General features: G+C 44.2%; 1 protein-coding gene across 1 annotated transcript; it reads left to right on the top strand.

Annotated features, from left to right (window-relative positions):
* The first annotated feature begins 6,579 nt into the window (after nucleotides 1-6,579).
* On the top strand, nucleotides 6,580-19,274 carry LOC136462317 (BRCA1-associated RING domain protein 1-like). Its single transcript, XM_066461424.1, has 13 exons — nucleotides 6,580-6,686; nucleotides 12,312-12,327; nucleotides 12,502-12,602; nucleotides 12,728-12,908; nucleotides 12,961-13,064; nucleotides 13,853-13,951; nucleotides 14,039-14,113; nucleotides 14,209-14,304; nucleotides 14,392-14,490; nucleotides 16,004-16,106; nucleotides 16,216-16,381; nucleotides 18,682-18,804; nucleotides 18,897-19,274. Exons 1-13 carry the CDS (start codon nucleotides 6,580-6,582, stop codon nucleotides 19,190-19,192), a joined length of 1,566 nt encoding a protein of 521 aa, XP_066317521.1. The 3' UTR covers nucleotides 19,193-19,274.
* Nucleotides 19,275-24,095: the final 4,821 nt, after the last annotated feature.

Raw genomic sequence — 24,095 nt, 5'->3', positions numbered from 1 at the left:
GAGGCATGAACTGAACCCCAGTTTGACTCATAGCAGGGGCTTTCTGCTGCATCGGCAGTACGCTCGCCGATGGACTTGAATTGAATGTTTGAATCATAGGCATCTGGAAACCTCCTGGATTTGGTTGTACAGAAGTAGTCGCGGCATATTGAGGCACTTGAGCCATCGGCGAAACAGCCGATGATATAGGCGCTCTTCCTGCTGCATCAAATACTTGAGGTAATCTAGGATTGAAAGCAGATGACTCTGGAGGCATGCCATATCCCCACCAATTAGTAGGAATCTGGTTATTCTGAGACACAGGGCCTGACATAGCTGATGCCGATAGATCTGTATTAAGCTGAACTCGCCCTCCTGGTAACACCTGATCTGATTGTATCGGTGTAGATTGTATATTAGGTGAACCTGCCAATACTGGAGGGGAAGTAACTTCTGTACCCACAACGGCCGAAGGAGCCGATGGAGTTTTGACAGATGCCGGCTCTGGTTGATGATAAGCAGGCCCAACGTAATGTGGTGCCGCTTGTCCTTCTTTGAGAGTTCGAACCACAGCATTATGAACAGTATTGGACAGCACATTGGAATGATTAATCAAAGCATGATTTACTGCAGAATTAACCATCTCTTGAAGTTTACCAGGATTGGAATCAAAGGTAACCTGCCGAGGCAACGGCAAATCTTGCTTCTGGATGACTTGTCCACTCTTGTTCAAGCTAAACGATCTCAGACAAAGCTGCTTGTATTCTTCTACAGCCTTTTCCATAGCCTGCCTCTGTTCTTCCTTGAGATCTTCTTCTGATACTGCGATAATGTTCCCTGGATCGATCTCGGAGTTGAACATATTGGATGAAGTGTCCCACCGGGCGTGCCAAAAGATGTGTTGATGCAAAAGTGATCTGCAAACACAAAGGGCTAATACCCGAATCGATATCCAAAGCGTGCCAGTCGATTTGACCTGTTAATCGACAAGGATGAAGAAACGAACACTTTGGTCCTGACAACAGCGATACGCCCGGAAGCCACGGCCAAGAGGTGCTCACGCGGAACTCGAGAATCGCCGAAGATCGCACTGAAGCGATGCAGCTCGCCGAATCAATGAGAACTCGTAAAAAGAAAAATATGCAAATTGACGAAGTCGCCGAAAAGTAGATGCAAATAGGAGTAAAAGTTGGTTTTGATATTGATTGATATATCTTCTATTACATTGCTCCTTACTCCATATTTATACCCTGATCTAAAGAGACACAACCAAACACAACTAGGACACCAATCCTATATCTAAGGAAACACGTGACTCTTACACGAATCATAACCTAACAAATACAGAAAAGGAAATTAACTCCTATCTATTTCCCTGTCCGCCTCTATTACGATGGAAATCTCACCGTCCTTTCCATCGGCATACTCCCTATTTCATCGGCAGTAGGCTTCAAGTCTTCCTTCATCGGCAGACTCCCTGCTTCATCGGCAATAGTCTTCAAGTCTTCCTTCATTGGCAGACTCCCTGCTTCATCGGCAATAGTCTTCAAGTCTTCCTTCATCGGCATCGACAACAACTCCTCCAACCTCATCGGCAACGCCCGAGTCCAAATCAACCTTTCCATCGATCATCACCAACTATCGGCAACCATTTTTACAAACTGGCTTTCATTGGCTATCAAAGTATTCAATAACTTTCCCCTTGCCGATTGGTCCACTCCGATTATTCTGACATGTGCAAAAAACGGTGTCAACATATTCAAAAAAAAATTATTTGTTTCAATCTTCTGTTGCAGCAAGTGTTTTCATGTTGCAAGTTGTAAGTGTTCTATCTGGATGTTGTATATGATTTCACACATATGTTGCATGTGTATATTCCAGATGTTTCATCTGTTTCAGATGTATGTTGCATTCAAGTGTTAAATGTTGCACATGTTTCCTACTGTTTGGAGAATTAGAGGGCGCCGGGGAATAGGGCACAGTGAGCCTGTGGCCGGCGGATGTAGTGTGTGGCGCGCTGGGGGCCGACGGTTGGGGTTGCGCCTGCGGGGGCGGGGGTGAACAAAATGGGGATGGGGGCGGGGTGCGCTTGCGGGGGTGGGGCGGACAGATGGGAATGGGGGCGGGTCAGGCGCTGGGGCGGGCTTGTCAGGCGTACGGGTGGGCATCCGATGGAATTCATCCCCATTGGACGTCCGTGCGCTAGCATTTCCCTTATTTTTGTTTGATTTGTCACCCACGAGCCATACCAATACTTTTTTGGACCAGCCGATCAAGGGCTTGACAATCCATATGAAATGTATTGGTCCGAATCTAAAGATTTAGTATCCATACCGTAACCTTATCTGAATACTAAAATTTAGATATACATGACGTCGATGTCCGGTCATATCATATCCTATCTGAAATATCTATAACTGAATCTCACATTTACTGTAGCCATAGGTATCTGACTGTATTTGATCTGTTACACCCGTTCTCGTTTCTTTCTGTGTTGCCGAGGAACAAGTTCAGGCTCGTATGAATGAGAAAATTCTCTATCTAGCATCATAATATGACGTGGCTCCTTATTTAGTATCAAAAGATAAAATCTTCTTAATATAGCATTGGTTTTATTTTTTATTCCTATAAAGCTCTGACATTAGATGTGACCTCCAACACCCTCAAGTATGAGGGGAAAAGACCATTTTATCCCTGTTTTATCTGTAGCACCATCAACATGTTAACAATGATATTTTATTGCACAATTTTTTTTCAAATACAACTTTTTTGGACCATCAATATTTTTTTACAGTACATTTTTTGCGCATATTATTTATGGCTATACAATTTTGTGGATAATAAATAATTTTTACCATACCAAGCGTACATTAAGAATTGTCATAAATAATCTGTGCAAAAAGAAAATTGTACTACCAAAAAAATTTCATGGTCCAAAAAAATTGTATTGTCAAAAAATATTTAATTTTGTAATAAAATGATATTGTCAAAAAAAATCCGTACAATAAAATTTAGTTATTAACATAGTGTTGTGGCTGCACATGAAAACATTGGTAATATGGTCTTTTCCCCTCATAGTTGACGGTGTTAGAGGCCACATCTAACGGCAGTGTATATAGGGAACAAAAATAAACCCAATGCTATATTGAGAAATTTTTATCTTTAGGTGCTAAATAAAAACCATGTCATATTTCCATGCTCAATAGACAATTTTCTCCATATGACTTGGGCGAGTGAGACCCGACGACACGACTCCAGCCAATCTCATTTCAGTCTGGGCCTCTTGGAAGTTGGAACGGATAAATTTGCTCCATGGAAATTTCAATGCTGATATTTGTTGATGGATACTATTGAATTTTGTCTTCTTGAGATATTCTTTAGTTATTCACAAAAAAAGGAGATAGTCCTTAGTTGTGGCAATTGACTGCTAGGTACCAATTCATTAGCCTCTGTTACTCCTTCCGTTCCAAATTATAAGAGAACCAAGTGATTTTCGGGCAAAATAAATAGCTTGACAAATGACCACCTCGTCCCTCATTGATTATTAGGATAGGAGTAGTTAAGTTGTTATTTTGCTCGGTTACCAGCTAGCTTATTAGATGACACCAAGTTTAAAAAAATCTTAGTATTTCCTAAAAAGACAGAGGAGAGCCCTTTGTCCCGAAATAAATGTCGCTATGGTGTGTCAGTCTTCTTAAGTTTGACTGGATTTGTAGAAAATATCAACAACATTTATGTCTTCAAATAAATTTATTATGTATTATATGACGAGGACATCACCCATCAAGTACAATCCAAGGAGAGGAGGACTAGTGTGGGCGTCTAACTCGTCTACACCATGGCGGAGGTCCAGTCAATTCAAGTTGGAGTCCCTCTCGGATTCTAGGAGTAGTCCCGAGTAAAATCAACACCAGGGCGTATACAGACTCCGTTTTGGATGGTCCACATATCCATGGAAAGATAATTTAATAAGCTAATCAATAGCTTTGGTTTCACGTCAGAATCGTCCGGATTCAATAGGAATCGTCGAAACAAGTTAGTGTCCAGAATATGCCATGGTGCTGCGATATCGTCTTTTGGTCCATTGAGCCGTGTATCGTGTTATGGACCATTAGAGGACACGTCTAGGGGTGACGCCCAAGACTCTTTAATTAGCCGTCGTCGCTCTTGCTAGGTTTGAGTTTTGTTGCGTTCTTGTTTTACTTGTAAAACAAACATTTTTTGTTGTAACTGTATCACCAAGATCACTTGCTGTGAATCAGGACCTCTATTCTTGATTTTGTTAGCCTATGGCGATTAGTCCTTTCGAATAAAGTCTCGAACTCCTTTTCAGTATCATAAGCTTCATATTTTTTGTAATTTCAGATTTTGTTTATCTCGTTATTTTTTGTAATTTCAGATTCTGTTCATCTCGTTCTGGCTTATGTTTTCGATTCTTTTGCAGGAAAGCCTCGGTGAGGTCAATCGTACTGTGCGTGGTTATAACAAACGGAGCAGTGGTGTAACGATTTTGGAGGTCAAAATCAGACTTGGTTCCAAACTTATCGTAAGATTAAATCTGGTCTACATCACTATAAATATTAAATTTTTAATTTTAATATTTTAAAAAAATTAAAAGTGTTTTACTCCTCGAAAGCGAGAATGTACGGTAGAGTGTGAAGTGAGACCTGACCCCTTGACTCCAATCCAGGCCCAGTTTAGATTGCGAAAAATTTGGCAAAACGACACTGTAGCGTTTTTGTTGTTATTTGGCAATTAGTGTCCAATCATAGTCTAATTAGACTTAAAAGATTCGTCTCGTAGATTTCGTCTAAACTGTGTAATTAGTTTTATTTTTTATTTATATTTCGTATTCGATGTGACGGAGAATCTTGAAAAATTTAGCGTTTTGAGAGGGAACTAAACGGGGCCCCAGCCGATAGACGGTACTAGTAGCACGCAAGGATTCTCTCGAGCCCAGTACCCATTTGCCAACGCGTGCGCCGCTATCAAATCGCGCCCGTAGCTCAGCCACCACCCAGCAGCCTCCCCTCCCGTTTGTGCCTACTGAACCCAAGCCGGCAAGGTTTCAGTTTGAACATGCGCTGCGGCCACAGGAGGTGAAAGGTGAGGAGGCCAGGAGGGGCAAGGGCCCGAGCCCGATGGCTTTCATCTCGCGGACGCCGGACGCGCGAGCGCGATCGCCGCTGTCCAGGTGAGGTGAGCCAGTGCACCACCACGCTCGCCGCCGGCGCTTTCGGTCCGTTCCTCCCACCTATCATCTCTCACGTGTTTGCTTGCGCCGAGTGGCATTTTCTCCGTGCCCGCCTCTTCGTCTTCTCAGCTTCTTGCTTCTGCTTTTGGTCTCGTTGCGGTCGACTCGCGTGTCTCCCTGTGGAGTGTGGAGCACCGGTCCAGTGCATCATGGCAGCGAGCGCGAGCTGTGACGGGATGTGAGGCGTCGCAACTACTGCGCCGAATTTGCGAACACGGCCAGACGTTTTCCCGCGACTAAAGTGCTATTTTTTTTTGTTTGTCTTTGTCAAATTTAGGAGAAATTTTGGGTGGACTTTTTTTCTCAAGGACCTTGACATGTTCAGATTTTTGTCCAACAATATTACCATAAGTAGTACAAGATATGTTAGGCCTTTTTTTTGGCTGTGCTCGTGTCGTGGCTTTTTTACCGTCATAATCAAAAGCCCTAACAAAGGAGATAAAAGTGATGAAGCAGAAACACCAAAATGTGGCTTCTCCTGACGTTTTTTGGTAAAGCCAAAGCCCTATCAAAGAAGCCCTGGTAACCAAAGGTTCATCACCAAGTAATCAGTGAACTGTAATTCACTGTAATTAGTTATGGAGTATATTACTTCAGTTTGTATTTCTTTCACACGCCCATGGCTTCTGGTTCAATTAAAAAAAAATCATCCTACAAGGGTAAGACAGCCTCCGGACATGTTTGCTTAAGAAGAAATCTTCCTACCTAGGTCGAGAAAACTTCTGAACCCCTACCTCACCCATACATGTGGCCGATATTAGAACGACCATGACCGGAGCCAAATCTTAGACCTGTGCTTTGACATGGGGCAAATAAGGGAGAATTTTTTAACTATTTATAATAAATTCGCTCTTACGAAAAGTCGAATCAAAGACCTGAAGAGTGGTACTCCTCAAACCACCAACTCAACTAGAGGCCCTTTCGCATTTCTGTTCATAAAAAATGCTGCAAATCTAATGTTTGTTACCAGTCCAAAAATTTTCAAACATATCTAGTCCACCAATTTAAATTCTAGCCTTCATGTTGGTTACCGCTTTACAACCTGTAGATACAAGGTCTGCTCCTTATGTGGGCATAAAGCATGGTCAAAGAGAAATCAACTCTCCAACTCAAACACGGGTAAACATTTTCTTTCATTTGTTTTTGTTGACCATTGTTTCGAACTGGATGCAACCAGATATCTGTTGAGCTTTTTGTGGACTACTTTCTGTTGTAGAACCAAAAGGCATCACCGTTGAAAGGTGGAAACGTAAAAGCTGTGGCAGATTCTGGGGAATCACCATCCGCTCACACTAAGCAAAGCAAGACAGAAGTTGGAGGATCAGTGGTCATACAAAGAAATCAATATGTCTAGAAAACGTGCCTTGTCCGAAGAAAATGGAGGTGCTTCTGCATTGAAGAGCCGATCAACTCCAATCAATTTATTTGAAGATGAAAATGTTTTTTGTCATTAGCCTGGTAATACAATTGAATCCATATTACATACTCCCTCCGTCGAGGAAAGAATGCAATTGTAGCACAGTGTCATGGTTTAGTATCTTAAGTTCGATCAATTATAGATAAAAAAAATATAAATATTTATGATATCAAATAAGTATCATTAGATTAATTATGAAATGTATTTTTATAATAAATTATTTTGGAGCCATAAATGTGGATAGTATTCACTGGAAATTTGGTCAAACGTGAACTACTTTTGCCAACACGCAACCCGTAGCATTCTTTTCTGGACGGAGGGGGTACTTATATCTACCATGGCAGAGCTGATGTGTTGAAGGCAACTCATGCACTACTGGAGGCCGCGGCTTTGCCGAGTGTTTTTACACTCGGCAAAGAGCCCTTTGCACTCGGCAAAGTCCGCTCGGTAAAAATTTTCTTGGCAAAGGGTTTTTACCGAGTGCTTTTTATTCAAGCACTCGGCAAAATAAAAAAAAATTGCCGAGTGCTTGGGGCGGCACTCGGCAAAATATTTTCGGCCGTTGCGGCGTCGACCGTTAATGGTTATTTTGCCAAGTGCCCGACCCAGCACTCGGCAAAAAAAAAATATTTTTTAAAAAAATTACTTTGCCGAGTGCCCTAGCCTAGACACTCGGCAAAGTTTTTTTTTATTTTTTTAAAAAAGTACTTTGCCGAATGCCCCTGCCCAGGCACTCGGCAAAGTTTTTTTATTTTTTAAAAAAATTACTTTGCCGAGTGCCCCTACCTAGGCACTCGGCAAATTTTTTTTTTATTTTTTTTAAATAATTTCTTTGTCGAGTGCCCCCTGTTTAGGCACTCGGCAAAGAATTTCTGAATTTTTCTAAAAAAAATACTTTGCCGAGTGCCGGGGCAAGGCACTCGGGAAAGAAATTTTATATTTTTTTTTGAAAAATCTTTGCCGAATGCCTTGCCCATGGCACTCGGCAAAGATCCTGAGAATTGCAATTTTTTTACATTCCATTGTAACAGACAATATATATATACCACAAGCACACGCATATTTAATAAATCCATCAAAAATCCATCACAAATACACCAAAGTTCAACATCCCTACTGCGGCGACAGAGACTGCAGGTGTAGCCCCCCGGACTGCGGTGAAGGACCGAACTGCGGCGAAGGGTTGACGCGCTCAGCCGCCGGTGACACGGTAGCGGGATTGTTTGAACCCGTAGATGGATGCTGCACAAAAGAGAAGAGATTGCATGTGTTAGACTCAAAATTGAAAATTTCGGCAGCACATCTCCTGCACGGGGAGGTTTCCAACCTGCAAGAAACAACGGTACGAGGCCAACAATCACAACGGCACGAAGGCTGACAATCCCAACAGCGCGAAGGCTGAAAATCACAACGGCACGAAGGCCGACAATCCCAACGGCACGAACGCATTAAACTTTCATACTCACAGGAGTGAAGTGTCGAACCAGAGCTGGAGCTGGCAACTGCACTTGGACACCCGATGCTTGCCCGATGGTTTGCATGATCTGATACATGTCCGCCATCTGCTTCTTCGTGGCCTCCAGCTCTGCGGTCAGGTACGCTTGCGTCTCCCTTGTCTCTGCCAGCTCGGCCTGCAGTGTTTCAATCACATGTTTCAGTATTGCAAATCTGATCAATGTGTGTGACGTTCAATGTACGACGAGTGAAACCGGAATTACCTGAAGTTCGTCGACCCGCGACAGTGTTGGAGTAGGCCGTGCACGTATGAGAAGGCTTCTGGCCGTGCTCCATGCCCTCACGTCGGAGAGAGAGGGTGCAGAGCTCGAGGAGTCGGCGCCGTCTGCAATCCACAACCGCCCGTGCTTCCTGCCTTGCCCCAGCCTCACGATCACCTCTGTCTCAAGGGGCTCAGTGCTCAGATTGTGATCTGAGCCACGGAGTGCCCTAACTACCTCCGCGTAGTCTCTGACCTTAGCATGGACGCTCGGGTCAGAGTAAGCCTGGGCAGTGGCATCCGGGTTGAAGACGACACCGGATTTCATCGGGCCCATGTGGGACACAGCCCATGCCCCAAACTCCGACACCGGCACGTCCAGTTGTGCCACCTCCTGCGAGAAAGACGGCAAGATGATCAGAAATCAGGCAAAATTGAGAGTTAGAATAGATAAATGACATCTCGTACAAGTGCCTGCTTGAATGCGGGGAGGTTGCGACTGCCTTGGTGGTGAGTTGGACCGATCCTCAGTGCCCGCTTCCGCTTGCCTTGCTCGTGCTTTGCGATGTACGCCGGGTCAAGGTACCTGTCCATGATCCTCGGCCATGCCGATCTATGCGACATGCACCACGAGGCTGGCACCTACACATCATCAAGTGTTTGACATATAAGAAGATCAATTCTGGACCTACTAAATCTCAAAACGAATCAATATTATTCATATACCTGAAGGTACTGCTCCTTGGTCAGCGCCACTTTTCTTGCGCCGGTTTTGTTGAGGGGCTCTTTCTTGATGGACCTGTAGTAGTCGACGTGGGCCTGGAGTCGCGCCTTGTGAATCATGTCACCGACATACTTCTTATAGGCTCTGTGTGCCGTCTGATCCGCCAGGGTCTCTCGACCTTCTTCGGCCTTGAAGTACCTCTGCATACAAACACAATGTATCGATTCATTATTTCAATAAAAGACTTAACCAATGGAGGAGATGTATTGAGCTATGTTGTGAGACACTTACCCAAAAGTCCGCCAAAACCCACTCCTGCTTGTTGTCCTGCTCGTCATCCGAGCCGAGTTTGTGGGCGTCGGTCAGGAAGCGAAACCGGAGGAAGGCTTGTGGGACCTCGCAGGTAGGGAGCCGACTGAGCAGAACTGTCCTCCGTCTGCTGAGTCCCCTCATCCCCCGACGGAGTGTCTGTGGTCGTGCCCGTGGCCGCCACGTGGTCCTCCGGGGTAGGAGATGGGTCCTCTGGCTGGTCGAGAGTCGGGGGAGGAGGCGGGTCCCTTTTGGGGTGACCCCGGCCCCTCCCCCTCCCCCTCCCCCTCCCCCTCCCCCTCCCTGTTCTAGGGCGACCTGGGCCTGCTCTCACCGCTGGGGGTGAAGACGTCCCCTCGCCTCCATCAGGAGGGCGTAGCCTCTGGTACACCGAGAGCACCTGCCTCAGTGAATGGTTGCCCACCATCTTTGTTCTATCACCTGCAATGTACAAAGAATGAACAACAAGCGTTAGTATATACATGTCAAATAGTTCAAAATGAATAAACATAACAAAATTGACATACATTAGTGACAATTGAAAATTTTGGCAGAACCTCCCCTGCACGGGGAGCTTTCAAAAACCTGCAAAAAAGATCGGCACGAAGGCCAACATCCACAAACAACGGCTCGATGGCCGAAAACCACATACAACAACTATTAGTACTAATAAGGGCTCGATGGCCGACATCCATTGCATGATTTGAATAGAAAGGGAAGGGCGAACCTAGTGTGCTCGTCGACGGTGGACGGAGTCGGGAGCGGGGCGTCGAGGGCACGACACCGCCGCTAACGAGGCGTGGACAGCGGCTGGGGCTCCTCCTCCCTTCTCCTCTCCTCCCTCCCTTCTTCCTTCTTCCTCCTCCCTTCTCCCTTCTTCCTCCTCTTCTCTTCCTCCTCTTCTCCCCTTCCCTTCTCTCCCTCCTCCCCTACTCCTCCTACCTCCCCTACTCCTACGAGCGGCGTGGCCAGGGAAGGGACGGCCAGGACACGGCCGCCGCTGTCGAAAATGGCTGGCCGGCACCAGCCAGCCACCTCTAGGCGGCCGAGGCGAGGGGGGCCGGGTCGCGGGGAGCTGCCGAGGTGGGCGCGGCCGACGGCTGGGGGCGGAGCGCGGCCGGCGACGGCGGTGGGCGCGGCGGGCGCGGCCGGCGACGGGCGCGGTCACGGGAGAGGCCGACAGAGGGTGCGGGCGCGGCCGGTGGCGGGCGCGAGGGCGGGGCTCGCCGGCGGCGGTGATTCGCCGGCGAGGGCGCGGCAGCGGCGGGGGTGGGCGCGGGGGAGTGGGCGGGTGGCTAGGGGGTTGGGCCACGCGGGGTTGGGCCGGTGGGCTTTTAGTGCCCAGTTTTTTTTTATTTCAACTTTGCCGAGTGCCCCTGGGCCGGCACTCGGCAAAGCCCACTTTGCCGAGTGCCCCCCATGGCACTCGGCAAAATATTTTTTTTTATTTTGGGCCCAAATTTTTTTTGGGGGCCTTGTGACAGTATTTCAAACTCTATTTTAAAATTTAGGGCAATTTTGACTTTTTTTGATATATTTCATTAGTTTACTTCGTTTCGTCGAATTTTTCGGGATATTTCAAATTTGAACTGCAGGTACATGGAATAATGAACTTTGGTTATCCAAAAATTGATACTCATAATATTTATGGTATGTTTAGGCCGTATCCAGGAACTCACATGAAATCTCGAGCATCTCGTTGACGTAACATGTCGAGGTACTTGCTGGAAATGTGATTTTTAAATTATATAAAATGCAAACGAAGTCCGAAAATCACGAAACTTGTCGAGGCGTCGTGTTATCGCATGTGGAGGCTGTGGTAAAAATTGAGAAGGTTTCGAGCAAGTTGTGACGTCGGATGCCAAAAACCCAGACATCTCCACATGTGATCACATGTGGAGATGTTTGGGTCTCACATGTGAAGATGTCTAGGTTTTTGGCATTCGACGTCACAACTTGCTTGAAACCTTCTCAATTTTTTACCATAGCCTCCACATGCGATAACACGACGCCTCAACAAGTTTCGTGATTTTTGGACTTCGTTTGCATTTTATATAATTTAAAATCACATTTCCGGCAAGTACCTCGACATGTTACGTCAACGAGATGCTCGAGATTTCATTTGAGTTCCTGGATATGGCCTAAACATACCCTAAATATCATGAGTATCAATTTTTGGATGACCAAAGTCCATTATTCCATGTACCTGCAGTTCAAATTTGAAATATCCCGAAAAATTCGACGAAACAAAATACACTAATGAAATATATCAAAAAAAGTCAAAATTGCCCCAAATTTTAAAATAGAGTTTGAAATACTGTCACAAGGCCCCAGAAAAAAATTGGGCCCAAAATAAAATATATATATATTGCCGAGTGCCATGGGGGCACTCGGCAAAGTGGGCTTTGCCGAGTGCCGGCCCAGGAGGCACTCGGCCAAATATGATTTTCAAAAATAATAAAAAAAAATTGCCGAGTGCCTGGCGCTGGCACTCAGCAAAATAAGTTTTAAAAAATTTAAAAAAAAAATTGTCGAGTGCCCAAGGCTTACACTCGGCAAAATATGTTTTTAAAAAATGAAAAAAAAAATTGCCGAGTGCCTGGGTCTGGCTCTCGGCAAAATAAGTTTTAAAAAATAATAAAAAAATTGCCGAGTGCCTATCTCTGGCACTCGGCAAAATATTTTTTAAAAAATAAAAAAAATTGCCGAGTGACATGGGCTGACACTCGGCAAAATATGTTTTTTTTTAAAAAAAATTGCCGAGTGCATGGGGCTGGCACTCGATAAAATAAGTTTTAAAAAAAATTGCCGAGTGCCAGCCGTTAGGCACTCGGCAAAATCTGACGGCAGGTGGCCGCCGTCACGGGCCGGCCACCTTTTGCCGAGTGGGATCTTTGCACTCGGCAAAGCCCAGTTTTGCCGAGAGCCAGGTTTTACCGAGTGCCTGGCACTCAGCAAAGCCACCTTTGCCGAGTGCTTTATTTTGCCGAGTGCGGCACTCGACAAAATATTGCTTTGCCGAGTGTCTCGATAAAAAACACTCGGCAAAGTCTCAGGCACTCGACAAAGTCCAGTTTTTCAGTAGTGATAGGTACTAATTTCAGTTTCATGGGCCGATGGTACGTTATCTGAAGGGAAGAGTTGTGTTCATTGACGAGGGCAACTCATCAGATGCCATCTACGTCCATAGGAAATGGCTCGAGTGGTAGGTTTCTATCTTCTGTGCTGACAGCATTCAACTTTTTTTTGTCTGTTCAGTTCAGTGTTAGTCTAAATTGCTGCTTCTACGGTGATATGGGCTTTCATTTTCTGTTCCTGCTGTTTTTTAAGGGCTTCTGGAGTATGGTTTATGGGTGACATTGTTATGAACTTTGAGCCAGAAATTAGACGTGCTTCAAAACTGAGCTGCAAAAGATGTGGAGTCAAGGGAGCGGCCCTTGGTTCTTATTACGATCCTTGCCTCACGAGTTTTCACGTTCCATGTGCAGTCAAGACAATGGTTTGTATTTTTGTTTCCACCAATGACCAATGTAATGTTCTGACAAGTTTATTTTACATGGTAGGATGGCTATGTGCTGTGCCCTGAACATGTTTCAAATGCTCTACCATGTGATAAACTGGGCACACATCCAAAGGAGAATTACAATGCTTCTTCATTGCATCAAAGGTTTTGTGATCCTTCTTTGCCCTTCTTGGGAGATTCATAGATATTGCAGTTCATGTAATCTGTGTATTGTGTTGTATTTTTTTCTATCTAACCAATGTTTACACAAAGTAGATTCTTTCGCCAATTCTAAAGAGGAAGGTCGATGATCATTTTTTTTTCAAAAGGTTGATAAGAGATTTGTAATCTGTGTTTTGATTATAATAATCCATATTATAATCTCGTCTGTTTGGATCACAGTTAGATTATTTCAGCTAATTATTATAATCCAATTGGATCCAAACAGGTCCTTAGCGCCCTGCAGGGTGCAGGCCCCACACAACTTAAAAAGCTCAAAGTACACCACTAGCAGCTGCACACAAACACAATAGATCCCAACTAGGAAAAAAATACCCACTTCAATAAGGGCAACAAGGAAACATACAGGAGAAGAGAAAAAAGTGATTAGCCGAAGACATCCCAAACGACGCTAGAAACACCACCCGTAATGAGGTTTACTCACCGCTAAGGAGTGTTACAAAGGCACCTCTTCCGGTAGCTTTGCCAGGTTTTGAAAGTCCGATTTATACCAGTCCACAAATTACACCAAAAATAGATAATGAGCCCATCAGTAAACTTCCTTTCGCTCTTGTCAAATTTGGTTCTGACCCGCCGCCACCTTTTGTAAATCGAACCATTAAGGCAAATGTTCAGAAAATTTGAGAAATTTCCCCATTGGACCACTTCGTTCCAAAACTCATTGTAATTTTGGTAATCACCCATGTTTCATTTCGATAGTTTCATGGTTTCAGCGGACGTGCAGATAAGGAAGGAAATTTTGACTATCATAATAGGGAAAATCAACAAACTGATCAGCTTAACACCTCAAATGCTTCCTCGCTGACTCAGAGGTATGTGAATTGTAATGTTGTGCACAGTATAGATATTAGAGTCCATGTGATTAATCTATAATCTCTGTGCTGTATTGTTTTCCCTAGCCATCCTTGTCACGAAGAAGGAATTTCTACCAATTGCTCAAAGGTTGGTGAACAAACGGATCAGCTTAACTCCAGGTACATGATAGTTATTCACCTTAATTTGGAGATAGTGTAAGGTTCATTACAATTTTATAAATCACCCATTTCCATTTCTGTAATTGATGGTTCAGCCCATACATAGAAAAGGAAGAAACTTTTGACAGTCATGGAAGGAAAAATCAACAAACAGATCATCTTACCATTTCAAGTCCTTATTTGCCACACAGGTATGTGATTTCTTCATCTTTGTTGTGTGATAAGTAAATATTGTAGTTCGTATGATTAATATATAATCTCTGTGTTTTTCGTCTTAGCCTACACTCTCAAAAAGAAGAAATTTCCACCAATAGCTCAAGGGATGACCAGCAAATAGATCAGCTTCACACTTCAAGTTCTTCTTCCTTGCCACTGGGGTATATCATGTTTCTTCTCCCGTCTTAAGATATTAAAAACCTACTGGTTACTTAAAGTATTCTTTAATCCTTGATTTCTGTAATTGTAAATTGAGTCTCTCGTGACTAAGCATTCATATGACAAAGAAATATCTAAGAATCGTGAAAGGTATGATCAACGAAGAAACAAGAGTAACACCTCAAATTTGTCCTTGCCTCAGAGGTTCACGATTTTTCATAGGTCATGGTTAATAAGTACCGATATGAATTGGTATGGGGATGGCCCGATCTTCGGTCGAAGAATCGAAGATAACTTGCTGTGAACAGTGGGGTAACTAGCTTTATACCTGTCCAAGGTTGGATGCGACCAAGCGACGGGGAGAGAGGCACTGAAACCGCAAAGGCTTCGGCTCGATCTCCGAATGATTGCAGAACCACAATCCGAAACTAATCCACACAAAACGGTGCAGCCGTACTGAAAATCGTAGAGCACGAACTAGGGGAACCCAGAGGGATCACTTCACAAGTCCAAGAAGAACAAGGAAGAACAAAGGTTTGAGTAAGGCACTCAGCAGCTCGGCTGCAATATCATGTAGTTTATCAAATCATCAAAAGGTTCATAATAGCTTAGAGTAGAGGATATTTATACTATGAGGGATGTTTATCAGATCCTAGTTGGGTGTGAAAACAAAATAGAGTTTCTGAGGATAGGCTATGTGAAAGGTCACCACGAGAAGGACTCCTGAAGTGGTCTCGCATGATTGTTGGCCTCCTGAGCCATCTCCACTAATCTGGTCATAACTCCTTATTGGGAAGTCCAAATGATGAACCATTTGTTGAGTGTAAAAGTAGACTCGAAGAGCTTTCCAGTCATGTGCAGCATGCACCACAAAACTTTATAGATTGTTACAGTTTTGCACGGGAATTTGAACCACCATTCTGTCCCGAGAAGACTATTGACCTTCTTAGCAGTCTTCACTAGTCTGCTCATATCTCAGCATTGGGAAGTCCAAAATATTTGAAACTTATGCCATTGGAAACTAGACTTGATAAGATTTCTAAAATGTCCTCATAGACCTCCAAAGCTTGAAGGAATCAAGAGTTATGAATGTTCCTTTGAGCTGGCCTATTTTTCATTGTACTGGTCCGATCTGATAGTCCGTTTTCACTGTGCTGGTCCGATGTAGAGTAACTTCCTCCTCTTTATTTGTAAGCCTAAGTACAACCAAAGTAGAACACTTATATGGTATAACATTCTCAAATATGTTAAAGTTAACTTCGGTTAGGAGTGAGTTCACCTCTTTTTGAGTAATTTTGCACGATTATGAGTAACCGGACCTTCATACATATGTGAAACTTGAGTAACCGGTGGCATGTCCTCATCATTGGTCCTTTTGGGAGACAGTATAATGTAAAGGTTCTAGGTCATTGAACAATCATTATTTTTTTGGCGAAACTGAACAGTCATTAATTAATCGTCTTCTCCTTTATCCCATCATTCCAGCTGTCATCCAGACATAGAAGAAATTTCCAGAGCTTGCCAAGGGGAAGAAATGGAATCAGATCAGCCTGACACATCAAGCTGCCCTGCTGATCAGTTAGTTCTGCTTGGTTTTTCTTTAAGTGCCGAAGAGAAGGTAGCATATAATGAAGTATCAAAATAAGCCAATTTTTATTAGGCGCATCATGGATGCATAACATGTTTCCTTTGCTTCTGATGACCAATTTGCTACGCTTGTTGGGCAGGACTTCATGCAAAAGTTTGCAAGTTGGACCAACGCGACGCTGGCGAAAGAGAGGGCCGAAAATGTGACCCATGTCGTTTTGGGCAAAGGTGCTGGTACCTCATGGAGCAGATCATTTGAAGTCCTTATGGCAATACTGCTTGGGAAATGGGTTGTTCATTTCGAATGTTAGTATTTAACCGTTCTGTTGCTTGATCATTTCCATATATGAGCTATTATCAAGGTTTTGGATTTCGTTTTGCGTTTTTTTCGGCCAGGGCCGAAAAACCCGAAATTCGCGAATTTCGACCGAAATTTCGAAAATATTGAACCCTCTCCTTAATCACTCTCATGTATCTGTTGCATCTATGTGTCCCCTCACCTAAATAGACCTCCATCTCCCTAATGGCACTCAACAATCTTGGCATTATTCCAGCAACTGTCCCCTCATCTCCATCCACATAGCGAAGTACTGAATAGAGTGGGCCAATTGTATCTAAGACAACCTTGACATCATCCCACCACTGAGAACTTGTCATACAGCTATCAACATACTTGAAGCAAGGCTCATTGTTCCAAGCACGGTTCCTCCACTCATCAGAGACCATCCACTGTCGGAATTTATCTTTCCTATCCCACAAACTCTGGAGGAACATGAAGACAGTTCCAAATATGGTTGCATTCCATCGAACTATCTCCCCTCCAATCCTTCTTTTCATCTCATTATGCAGCCTATTGTGGCTATGTAGGAAATTGGTACATTTTTTGGCACTGGAGACAATATCATCAACCTCAGAGAATTTATCAATATCCTTCAATATTAGGTTGATTGTATGAGCGGCACATGGCTGCCAAACAATACGGGGGTACTCGTCAATAAGCTTGGCACATGCTTTCTTGTAATTTGCCCCATTGTCAGTGACAAGCTGCACAATATTCTCAGGGCCAATGTCATCTACCACTTTCTTAATGTGTGTATACAAATATTGTGCAAGACATGCAAAGACACAAAAATAATATGCAACTACTAATACAAATTTCCAAACAGAATTTTACCTATGGCAGCAGGAGTGGGTGCTACATCCACATCAATAAGCACCGTTGGAGAAACAGCTCCAGCTCTGCTAGAATTGCTTGTACCCTCTCCACTGAAAATTCACATTTTTAAAGTACACATTAGCTAAATTTGGCATACAATAGGATGACATTTTCCTCAGAGATTGAGCAGAGCATCAGGGATCAAACTGCCACCTTAATAGATTGAACTTATTTTCCTCAGAAATGGAACAGAGCATCAGGGATCAGACTACTACCATGCATTGTGCATACATTACCTAGATCGAGACATGCTTTTGCAATCGAGTGAAAAATGCAACTCCTATCTTACTTGTTTCATGGGAATAGAGTCGAATACACAATCAAAATTAACCAAATCAGACATGGTTCCACAATCCACAATTTCTAATCACTGTTTTGGGGATCTGAAATTCTGAACGACATTATCTCGGGATGGCATACCTTGTAGGAGGAGGAAGCGATGATGACATCTTGAGCGCCGCCGCCGAACTGAGTCTGAGTGCCGCCTGCTCCCGCCCTCCGCCTCTCCCTGCCAAGCGTCGCTGTCTCACAGCGAGCTCGCACTGCCGCGCCCACGATTCCTCACCTTGCCACATACAACGTGTGTGCTCTCTTCTACCCTGTTGAGCCCCACCGGCGCTGGGGATGGGCACCCTGCTGGGGCGCTCGCGCTCACGCGGCGCGGTCGCACGGACCAAGCAGCCGCCGCCAAAGTGAACGAGGAGAAGGAAAAATGAAACCCTAGGCTGCCGATTGCATATTTGGGGGAGTTAGGGTTAGCAGTAGAATGGGCTTGGGCTGTTGTATCGATAGAGACCGAGTCTGTTTTAAATGGGCCGAGATTTTCAAATCCAAATGGGCCAATTTCGCCCCGGGTCGAAAGAAGCGAATTTCGCGAAATTTCGTCGAAATTTCGCCGAAATTTTTTTCCCTGCCTATTATACTACTCTTTTTTTTTTTTTGTTCTGTCTCTACATTTTAGTTCTTGTTTGAACAAGCTGCTGGATCTTATCTCCTTCATTCAGTCCTGGTCCGGTGCTGATGTTTTTGACCTTGCTCTTTTAGGCCATGTTCGGTTGCAGTGGAACCAATCCAGGAGGGATTGAACCAGGGGTACGTGTGTAGCGAGACTGACCATCGCGAGTCCTCCAATTCGCAGGTATGCAAGATCTTGTGCCGATGCCGTGGGAGCACCTAGCGCCGCAGCCGTCGCGCTCGTCTCCGGGGGATTCGTTCCATGACTCCAGAGTAGTGGTTTCATTCCTGGTGGGGTGCGGCCGTATAACCAAGTCTTTGCAGGCGGGGGTACGGCTGTATAATCGAAACAGACCTGGTATACAGGGTTTCACAGGCTAACTGAACACGTATTTAATCCAGGCCAGGATTGATCCACAACCGAACATGCCCTTAGGGGTCGCGGACAGCTTGCAGCTCGCTCCAGGTCCAGAGGCTTCTTATGAGGTAGTAGCATCCACCATGGATTCACTCGGGACAATCAACGGGCCGAAGCAGGGGACAATCCGAGCAAGTGAAGGGGTATGTAGTAGCATTCAACAAAGGACATCATTCACTCATGCGTGGACCTAGGCTGATCGCTGCATTCTGATTCTTCACTTCCCTTGATATGCTTGCAGGCACCGAAACTGTTTTCGGGACTGTCCTTCTGCCTGAGTGGCTTCATGAGCCCTGACAACAGAGACCGCACGCGAGACCTCATAGCAGCCGCCGGAGGGCGGGTGCGGGAGAAGCGCGACCTGCACCTGCTACTGGAAAATCCTGACCGCTCTTCGTCTTCGGTGAAGCCGAGGCCCTGCTACTTCGTGTACGACGTCGACCCGCCCGGAGAGTTCCGCTCGGGCTCGCTGCAGGAGGAGATGGAGGAGGTCAGAGAGCAGGCGGCGGCTGGTGCGCAGGTGATCTGATCTGCCACCTCACGGTGTTGGATGCCGTCGCGGCGTATGACGCGGAGATCCTCCTGACCGTGAAGAAGGACCGCTTCGTCACGTCGTAAATGTGCGCATGGGCCGGGGAACGGGACTTCGGCGATGATAGAGGATTTTTCCTTTTGCTCTGCCAAGGACGACGAAGGCTAGTCGATGACGATGTTGATCTTGATCACCCGTTGTTGCTTTGGCACTTGCTCTAGTCAAATCAGTATGCAGTTGGATCTCTGTACTCTCTGTGCCCGCAACAACTATGAATGTGGATCTAGGTTATAGGGTGCAGGAGTGATTATTTGGTGATATGTAACATGTTAATGCTCTGTACTTACGAGACATGGTAATGCCTGAAAACCACCCGTCGGCTGTCGCACTGCACTGTCCGACACTCCGACTTCTTTGAGCAACAAATGGGACCAGAATTTCACCCCTCACCCTGAGGCACTCCAATTCAGGAAAAAAAGAAACTCCCACAGTCAAACGATCGTAGCGCACATCTCAAATCCAAAGTCATTAATTATATATTTTTATGAAACTCAAAACGATCAAAACATTTACTGATTTTTACATCACAGTCATCGCAGGATGACTGCATGTCGCAATAGTAAAATGAAGAAAATAGTCAATTTTACCTCCGGAACTATCCTCAAAGTCTAGTTTTCCTCCCTAAACCCTAAAACGAGGTAAACCACATCTCTCAACTTTTAAAATCGTTCATTTTACCTCTCTGACCCGGTTATAGGTGGTTTTCAAAGGCGGTTTTGTATTTTTTTTCTTTTTAATTTATTGCGGCTGAATTTTTGAAAAGTCGTTGTAAATCATAGAAAAATCATAAAATGGAAAATCTAATTTTATGAGACTCCACATGAGTAAATTTACACAGTGAATATATAATATGGTATGCTTTAGTACAAAGTTTTTGCTTTAGCTTTAGATTTATGATTTTCTACAATTAATTCAAAGCTTGAGTTTCTATGGTCCAATTGTGGTGAAATTTTTATGGTGAGCTAATTATAACATTTTTACTACAGTTAAAGCATGCAATAGTTAGACCACCATAAAAATTTTACCACAATTGGATCATAGAAACTGCAGCTATGAATTAATTACAGAAAAACATAGATCTAAAGCTACAGCAAAAACTTTGTACTAAAGCATACCATATTATATGTTTACTATGTAGATCTACTCATATGAAGTCCAACTAAATTGAATTTTCCATTTTATAATTTTTCTACGATTTATTATGATTTTTTTAATTATTCAGCCAAAATAAATAAAAAAACAAAAAAACAAAACTACCTTTGAAAACCACCTATAACAGGGTCAGGGAGATAAAATGAATTGTTTTAAAAGTTGAGAGATGCGGTTTACCCAGTTTTCGAGTTCAAGGAGGAAAATTAAACTTTGAGAATAGTTTAGGGACGTAAAATAGACTTTTTCTAATGATGGAAATCCAAAAGTCGAAGCATTTTCGGTGGAGACAGAGGACCTCCATTATCGATGGAGACAGGCCCACATACTTTGTGCAGAATACGTACTCCGTATGATCCAATTCGGTGGAGACAGGCCCACATGTGCGCTAGAGCCTCGTGGGCTCGCTCGGGCAAGCCGAGTCAACGCAGTGTTCTGCTTCCGCAGCCTCTTCGACCAGAGTTTTGGACTGTCATGGACCGAGTGCCAACAGCTGGGCCGCGCGCGCTCTGGGCTTCCCCACGGATTTCCATCAACGTCGGAGGAGGCTTTTGGATGGATATCTGAACCCAAAACATTCCCCTCAGAATTTCCTTTTTTTCAACCAAAATTTAGTAACCCACAAATTTCTTGCCTCACAAGAATCACTGGGTTCTTTTGCTCAATTAACGATGCCACTGGATAACCAGTGTCCATACCCAAACCCGTACCCATGCTGTTTGGGGAGGGTATGGATTATCCATTTGATTGTGGGTATGGGTAGGATAATAGAGGTATTATCCATTTAATCTATATGCTCCGGCTGCAGAGCTGAGCGGAGCTCATCGCCTCTTCGTAGAAGCTAGCGGAAGGTGAGAGAGGGACGTGTGACTGTAGAGGTCGTCCATGGCCACTTCACAACCGCACATGGAGGAGGCGCGTACACCAAGCACGGCCTGCTGTCCACATGCTCGGCCATGGGCGGCGGCAGCATCGTCATGCAGAAGCTCCCTCGTCATACTCATGGCGGTCATGGCCACTTCACCCCGGCGCCCGTGCCCCCGCAGCCGTGTAGCTCGACCCGCCGATGCCCTCCAAACAATCTGCGGTGACTGCGCACGGGAGCGAACGAGCGCCTACAGGCTGCAGCGCCGACTGAGGCTGTGGTCGCAGCCGTGCCGGCGGAGGGCGATGCTCCTGCTGGCAAACGAGAGTTACCTGTCGACGGGAGAAGGAAGAAACGATCCCAGCAAAAGTCTCTTACCCATTGGATAATCCACACCCAATGGACATTACCCTTATGGGTAATTGAGGATGGATAATTAACGGATATGGGTACGGGTGACCCGAAGCTTCCCCACCGGCATCGTTGCATCGCTCAATACAATATTCCCATCCATCTCCAGAATCACAAAATCAATAGGAACTATATGTTCATCAACTATGACCGCTACATTCTCTGCTATTTCATTCATCTGGGTAGCGAACTAAGCGGCCTGCGATGAGAAGGGGACGCAAGCAATTTTATAGAAGTATGTGACGCTTTCGTCAGATTTATTCATGAGAAGGGAGGCGAATGAAGTCGCCTGCCTGAAGCAACGACGATGGCCCATCTGCCCGTACTTTATATATATAATAGAACTATATATAAGCACCTAGAACCAAGTTAACTAACATGTGGTGTTAATGTGTGATTGATTATGTATGATGAAAAGAATTGAACCCTATTTCTATGTGGGGGACCTATATATATTTTGTTGGACGAGAAATTCAGAATCGGGGATACAGATCGAAACCTGGAACCAAGAAGAAACGGAAAAGCAGCAGCGAAAGGAGGAGCCAAGGGACTACGTGCCACCCTGCAATGATGGCCACTTGGGCTGGTAAGCATCATTACAGGTGCTACGTTAATGGTACCCTACCCTCCCATTTTTAACTAATATAAGCCAGCCAGCAGCATAGCCCATAGAGATCTGGTTTAGTTTCTCCCCTAAAGTTTAGTCCATATCACATCGGATATTTAAACACATGCATGAAGTATTAAATATAGACTAAAAATAATTAATTGTACAGATTGCAACTATTTTAGAAGACGAATTTTTTAAGCCTAATTAGTCCATGATTTGACAATATGTTGCTAGAGTAAACATGTGCTGGTGATGGATTAATTTGTGTAATTTGTTTTATTATTACTATTCAAACACTCTCATGTAATAGTTTCATGTAACATCCGATGTGACACATCTAAACTTTAACTTCTGGATTTAAACACCACCTCAGTTCACCATTTATAGCTAGTACAATACTACTATAGTGCTTGTTTAGTTCAAAAAAGTACTTAAGTAGCCATTACATCGAATCTTGCGATACGTGCATGGAGCATTAAATGTAGACGAAAAAAACTAATTGCACAGTTTGGTTAAAAAATACGAGACGAACGTTTTAAGTCTAATTAGTCCATGATTGAACACTAATTGCCAAATAAAAACGAAAATGTCACAGTAGCCAAATTTCTAAAATTCGCGAACTAAAAATGCAATGGGAGGTTTCAGGTAGGTAGTTTATAAAGCCACTGAAGTACGGAGTACTATACTGTCTGCCAGCAGCAGTTGCATTTTCCATTCTCAACAGATCCTCTGGAAGTTGCAAAGCATGTTCACCGCATTGCGAACAAGGTGAGACTGTGTTTAGTTCGTGAAATAAAAATTTTTAGATGTCACATCAGATGTTTCGTGGATGTTGGAAGGGGTTTTTGGATATTAATAAAAAAAAACTAATTACATAGCTCGCCTGGAAACTGCGAGACGAATTTATTAAGCCTAATTAATCCATCATTAGCGCATGTTAATCACTGTAGCACTTATGACTAATCATGGACTAATTAGTCTTAAAACATTCGTCTCGCGATTTTCAACCAAACTATGCAATTAGTTTTTTTTCGTCTATATTTAATACTCCATGTATGTACCGTAAAATTCGATGTGATAGTTTAGGGTGAAAATTTTTTAAAACTAAACCAGGCCTGAACCGGAGCACGCCATGGCAGTGGCGCTCGTCTCGTTCATCGATGAGTTTGTCCGGCGAAACATGTTGTCATGCATAGTCTGAGCCCTTGAACGGCCAGGTCAAACCCTAGGGGCTAGGATGACTGGCAGTGGCAGCAGATCACAGGTCCGGGTCAGCTCCCATCCTCGCCACGTCGGACATGGGAGTGAGAGCTCTGATTTTTTTTCCTGAAATCTTCTGGCCACACCCCTGTTAAAAAGAGGCAAGTACCAAGTGGCCGCGGGCTCTTGATCCGATACATAGCAAGAGACAAGGGTGCCTGATGCATGAGAAGTTAACAATGCAGAATCATGATTGTATGCATACGCTTTTATGGTCACCAGGGGCCAAGCCAGCTAAAACATGACCCTGGTTCACACTATATTGAATATAAAAGGAGCTAGCGTATACATTTCTAAAGGAAATATATGGAAATTTTGAAACAGGTATTAACAAATTTTTAACATGGCTTCGCCCCAGATGGTCACCTATCTTATTAGCAGCTCAAGTTTTTGCGCTGAAAGCTCAGAGGAATATTTTCTGTAGGAAAAAGCTGAGAGGAATATTTATGCTAAATTCTCATCGGTCCTAAACTTTTGGGCGCATAAGATGAACATACATGACGGTCTTGTTCTACAGCGCTACTTCACCAGTACTTTTCTACGAA

Source organism: Miscanthus floridulus, chromosome 7 (genome assembly GCF_019320115.1).
Source record: "Miscanthus floridulus cultivar M001 chromosome 7, ASM1932011v1, whole genome shotgun sequence".
Lineage (NCBI taxonomy): Eukaryota > Viridiplantae > Streptophyta > Magnoliopsida > Poales > Poaceae > Miscanthus > Miscanthus floridulus.
The sequence above is the reverse complement of the archived record's forward strand: the minus strand, read 5'-3'. Positions and strand labels throughout refer to the sequence as shown.